At 39.7% G+C, this 6,109-nt stretch overlaps 1 protein-coding gene across 1 annotated transcript in view; it reads left to right on the top strand.

The window, feature by feature from the left end:
* Window positions 1–6,109, top strand: part of ARHGAP6 (Rho GTPase activating protein 6) — a 67,141-nt gene that overhangs the window by 44,668 nt on the left and 16,364 nt on the right. Inside the window, 1 exon segment of the mRNA XM_017861684.1 lies at window positions 3,453–3,550. Within this exon segment, the coding sequence (XP_017717173.1) occupies window positions 3,453–3,550 (98 nt within the window).

Genomic DNA, 6,109 nt, shown 5'->3' with positions numbered 1-6,109 from the left:
TTGTTTATGGAAGTGTCTTCTAAAAAAGAGATTGGGACATATATTTTTGTCCTATATTATTTTTTGCTTTGCTGTTCATTAAAAAAATATGAGTTCTCTTTCTTCTCATTTTCACCCTGTGTTACGTTTTAAAAAACTGTTATAATAGCACATGGCTGTTGGATGATGATCTTTGAAAAAAAAACAGTAAAAATGATGTCTTCCTGTTTAATTTATACAGTAAGAGAATAATCTCACCCTTGACCTAAATATCCTGTCATTTCCCTTCTCCCCATTTTCATTCCCAGGCCACTGCAGCTGGTCACAAGGTTTTAAATACCATCTATATGTGTCTCTTAAATGTCTATGTTCAACCTAGACTTCTCCTATGAACTCTGAATCCTTATTGCCAACTATCTACAAGATATCTCCTTCATTTGGATGTCTCGCAGACCTCTAAACATTATCATATCAAAACCACACTCCAAAACTTGACCCCCAACCTTCTCCTCCTGCAGCTTCTCCAAACCAGTCAACAGCAACTCCATCTTTCTAGTTGCCTAGGCCCCAAGCATTGAGGTCACCTTTTCTTCTCCCTCTCCTTCTCTCTCTCTCTCCATCCAATAAATTAATGCTATCACCTCTATCCTCACTATGTCCACGGTGGAAATATTTCTCATCACCTCACCGTCCTGGTTCAGGACCCATCATCTTATCTGGATAGATCAGCAGCACCTCTCTGCTCTCCTTGCTTTATCTCTGGCTCCATGCATTCTACTCTCAACTCAGCAGCCAGAGTGATGCTGCTTCATGTTAGTCATCTGTTCAAAATCTCCAGTGGATCCCCACCCACTGCAAGTAAGAGCAGAAGTCCTTATCACGATCCATAAGACTTCATGACATCTGGTCCTGGCCCCATGACTCCTTCCTACCACCTGCCTCCTTTCCTACTCTCTTCCAGCCTCACAGGCCTTCTCATCACTCTTGACTCAAGACCTTTATCATTGGCTTTCTTTTCCTTCCTTCTACCTAGAATGATTTTCTCCAACTCCTTCATCAATTTCAGTTTTCTGCTAAAATGTCAGCTTCTCTGGGACTGACAATCCTATTTAAAACTGCATCTTCCCAGGCATTTCTCATTGCCCTTCTTTGCCTTGTGTTTCTCTGTGTTTTTCTTGTATGTTTGTTTAATGCCCGTCTTTCCACATTTGTTATCATCTTCATGAAGACAAGAATTCTTGTCTGTTTGGTTTGTAACTGAAATCCCAGCATCCAGTACCTGGCACTCAGAAAGCATTCACTCAACATTCATGCAATGAATGAAAGGAAGGGAGGGAAAAGAAGACCTGAGGGAGAAGCACAGTGGTGCTGAAGTAGAGATTGTGTGGAACAACTGCTAGGGGAGAAGATGGGAAAGACAGATTGAGGAGAGCAAGCAAGTGGATGGCTTCAGCCGTGGGAATAAAAAGAGTTTCCAGTAAGTGAGTGTCTTGACCACGGCATTCTGACAACCACATAGATAAGAAATGTGATGCACATGTTAAGGAAATAGCACATAAATTTGCAAGCTGTTGTATCAAAGGTTCATCAAGTATGTATTTTACTTTGCAATGAAAAACTCAAACTAGCTGAAGTAATTTGAAGGCTCACATAGCTGAACAATCCATAAGCAAATATGGCTTCAGACATAGCTTGTCCCAGGATTCAGATGATATCAAGACATCCCTTTTATCTCTATTTCTTGGTATTGTTTGCTCAATTGTCAGCACAATCAGCTGGCCTCATATGGATACAGGTCCTGTATCCTCTCTTAGAAGTCTCAGGGGAAACCTCCAGGCTTTTCATTGCCTCTAATGGAGTCACATGCCTATTGCTCAGGCAACTATGATGATCTGGGAATGGAATGCTCAATAGACTTAGACTAGGATACACACTTCACCCTTGAGCTAAGGGTTGGGTAGCAGTTGGTTTTCCAGAGGGAACGTGGTGTATAACTTTTATAAGAGGAGGGAAATGGAGACTTTTAATGATGAACAGATGACTACTACAAAGGGCTAATGAGGGCTTGAACTTGGGTCACTGCAGTTGAAATGAAAAAGGGAGAAAAGAAGTAACAGAGATGACATCTAGTAGGCCTCCTGGCTCTGAATGGAGAGAGGATGCAGAGAAACTTTAGTACAATTCTGAGATCTTGAGCTTGTGTGATGAGAAGTTAGCAATGTCATTAATGAAGGTTCACGATGAAGTAGGAGGAACAGACTTGTAAGAGACAGAACGCCTTTCCTTGCTTTCTCATCCCTGTTTTTATTAATAAAATTGTTTCCAGATTCTCAGAGCCCAAGAACCATAGAGTTCTGCAAGAGGCAAGAAGCAAATTCTTCCACCAACCACTTATTTTCAAAAGACTTGTCCCTGCAGTTTTAAAAAGTCTTCTCTCTGAGCTCATGTGTGAGAGAATCAGACTGAAATTTTATTTTCTCTCAATAGTTTGAGTTTCCTTTGGTTGAGCTATCAGCTTCTATGGAATAAGAAACCACAAGTCAGAGCTGGGTTCAATCATCTCTTATAGATCATTTCCACACAGATAACTTAGGGTTGTGGGCCATCTTCTAATGTACTGTGGATGGATTAGGCTTAGAGAAACATATGATGCTCATCTATAGAACTTTACTGGATGCCTAACAAATTACAAAGTGAGAAACTTTTCATCATTGATGGACCTGGTGCAAGAAAGGAGTAAAAGCAGGCACCGAATAACAAAGTGACATATGCAAATGTAGCAGCCAGCAATTTTTTGAGTATTTACCATTGACCAAGTACTGTTTTAAACTCTCAACATATAATAAGTCATTTAATCACCATAGCAATGCTTCGTAGTGACTACTATTGTTATCCCCATTTTACACGTGAGGAAACTGAGATCTAGGAAGATCCTTGTTGATGTACCTTGTCAAGGTTCCCACAGCTAGTGACTGGTGTGGCTAAGATTCAAACCCAAGCAGTCTGGCTCAAGGGCCTGCCTTCTTAATAAACTGCTCATATATTCCAGAACTGCCCAATACAGTCATCATTTCTGCCTGCTGTCTTGGCATAATTATAAATGTGAACTCTAGAAAGTGTCCCCATTTGGGCAATAAATTATGGACACTATTTCTCTGAACCATGATATTTTCCTATTCAAAACCAAGAAAATCTAGCCTGAGCAATAAAGACATCCAAATGGTTCAGTTGTATCTCCAGGCATATGAGGGGTGACATTTTGGATTGAATATGACTATTTGGTAATCATCCAGTTGGTCCTAAGAATTAAAGCAGCTGCAGGGGTTGGCATAGCTTTGGTTTTAACCAGCATATCACTCTGCTCTCTTGCAACTTTTAAGGCTCTGTTTTATGCTACAGTAAAGTTGTCAATGACCATATTTTGCCTGTTTCGGGAATAGTTTTATTTATGCCTCAACATTTGGCTCCTTCAGGTTCCCCCAGATCTCCAGAACGAAGTGCTGATCAGCCTGTTAGAGACTGATCCTGATGTCGTGGACTATTTACTCAGAAGAAAGGCTTCCCAGTCATCGTGAGTATTCCAGTGTTGCATCTTCTAAAGCCTCATTGGAGATTTCTATTTCCATTTCTGAGAAATTGGAAAGGTTCACACAACTACATGCAGGGTGACCTGAAGTGGAATTTTGGCAAGTTTTTGACAATTCTGATCAGTCCATCTAACCAGAAAATGCTTCAGTCCCATCAATCCACTTACCAAATTAGAAACCACATTACAAGATTTTTCTGTTTCATTTTCAGCTTTCTCTAGCCTCTCAGGGTCTTTTGACTTCATTTACAGGGAAAAGCACTAAATTACTGGCAAGGGACTATAATGCACATCAATGATTCTACTTCTAGAATGCTGATAAGCATGCGTAGGGGCCCTTAAGGCTGTGCCTGGATGCATCTTGCTTGTGCAGCTTTACCAGTGGGATTAACCCATTATCAAACCACAAGACAGACCTTAGCTGAGGCCTAGGTGCCCATTTGAAATTAGAGGTGTGCACCCTCTTAGCTCTCCCATTTTTTATAGCTAGTATTATTTTGATAAAAATGCACATGGGTTTCTACATGCACTTATGTTTGCAATTAGCAAAATGCAAGCCATGCTGCAGGCTATGGCTTGCTGCCATTTTTGCTCCCAAAGGAGGAGTGCAGAGTTTTTGCATTAGTCAGATTTCATGGTTACTTCCAATCTTTGCTGCAGAAGCAGAGGGTGTGGGGACGCTGAGCATTTGGCATACCAGTTAAGGGCATAATATAGCATCATTAACCAGGAGTAGTATTACTACCATGACACCAAACCATAAATTTGTGACAGGAAAAGTTTTTGCTATGCTCTTATAAAATTATCACTTTTGTTATACTTTTAATCTACTGAATTTCAGCAATTCTAAGACATGTTTCTCCCATGCCCTATCATCTCTGAAATTGAGACTAATCTTATAACCAACGACAAGCTCCTAACGTAATCCTGTACCTGTAATCCCAGCACTTTGGGAGGCCGAGGTGGGCAGATCGCCTGGGGTCAGGAGTTCGAGACCAACCTGGCCAACATGGCTAAACCCCGTCTCTACTAAAACTACAAAAATTAGCCAGGTATGGTGACAGGCGCCTGTAATCCCAGCTACTCATGAGGCTGAGATGGGAGAATCGCTTGAACTCGGGAGGCAGAAGTTGCAGTGAGCCGAGATTGCACCACTGCACTCCAGCCTGGGCGACAGAGTGAGACTCCATCTCATAATAAATAAATAAATAAATAAACAAACAAAATAATGGCATGTCTTAATTGATGGTGTCTTATAAACAGTAACACATGTTAATGTATTCCTGTATATTGGTGTTGAACTTGACAAATTAATTTTCACTTATGATTATTTCAGATACTTAAAAAGTTATATTATTTAGAGAAATTGGTGAAAAGGAATTCCATGTTGTTCAACCTCCTTGTTTCCCAGGTCATTACAATGATAGCACAACTAAATTCAGCTTCACTCCATTTCCAGCTTAGCAGGGAAGACCTTTTAATTGGATTATCCTTTCAGATGTACTTTAAAAAATCTATGTCTGGGCCATTCATTATCAGGCCAAATTCTGATTCAAATAGGACCAAATTCTGTTGAAAGTAAGGCCTGAATTCAAGCCCCAAAAGCCATGAGTGAATAAAATTATATTCAAATTGTGTAGATGAGCTAGTATTTTATGGTCTTGCTTTTCAGATCAGAGAATTAGGCTTACACCTAAATTTGTTATAGATTTCTAACCCTCATCAAGGTATAAGTCTTAATTTATATTAACAAATGGCTTTTCTTTTCAGCAGATCACGCACCACAATAATTTTAATAAACTCATTTATTTCCCTCCCTTATACAGAAAACAGACATGGTGGCATTTCTATTTATAAGCCCCTCATTAAACTGCACTTATAACCTATGGTTGGTAGTGTATGGGAAAGCTACAAACTACACACTTTTGAAGAAAACCACTGATTTTTGCCTGGCCAAATTTCTGCTTTTGTGTGGCATTATTAGATAGATAAATACTATACTTTAAAGAGCAGTTGATAGAAGTTATTTTTACATGGTTTTCAAATATGCTCTTTGAATATAAATGCCATGGTAAAAAAGCGAACCTTTCTTTCTCTTCTATTAGGAAAAGGAAGAAGCACACATTAAGCCCATCCCAAGCTGTACAATTGTCCAGCCCCTTCTGTTCCCTATCCGTAAGAGTAAGAAGTAGAATTGTAAGGTGTAAGTAAGCAGACCCTAGACCAAGATTTTAGGTGAGTGTCAGGGCTTCCAAGAAAAGAAGAGTGAGCCCATAGAAGCTCTGTGTATGTCAGAGACTAGCATTATCAGTGAACAGAAAACACAGGGGGAAGACTTACTTAGGAGAAGAAAATGTTCGGTTTTTGTTTGTGTTCCTCTAGGTACAGGACAAGGAACAGCCCAGAAGGCAGAGAATGATGTCATGAAGTAAAAATGCATATGTTAATAAATGAATGTTTACTTTTAGTGATCTTTTGAGGCTTGAGAGTGTTACCTCTCCAGCTGTAGTTGCCTTTTTTTTTTTCTTTTTTTCTTTTTTTTTT

The sequence above is a fragment of the Rhinopithecus bieti genome, unplaced genomic scaffold (assembly GCF_001698545.2).
Source record: "Rhinopithecus bieti isolate Rb0 unplaced genomic scaffold, ASM169854v2 scaffold_62762, whole genome shotgun sequence".
Lineage (NCBI taxonomy): Eukaryota > Metazoa > Chordata > Mammalia > Primates > Cercopithecidae > Rhinopithecus > Rhinopithecus bieti.
Note: the sequence above shows the minus strand (reverse complement) of the source record. Positions and strands in the feature narration are given on the sequence as shown.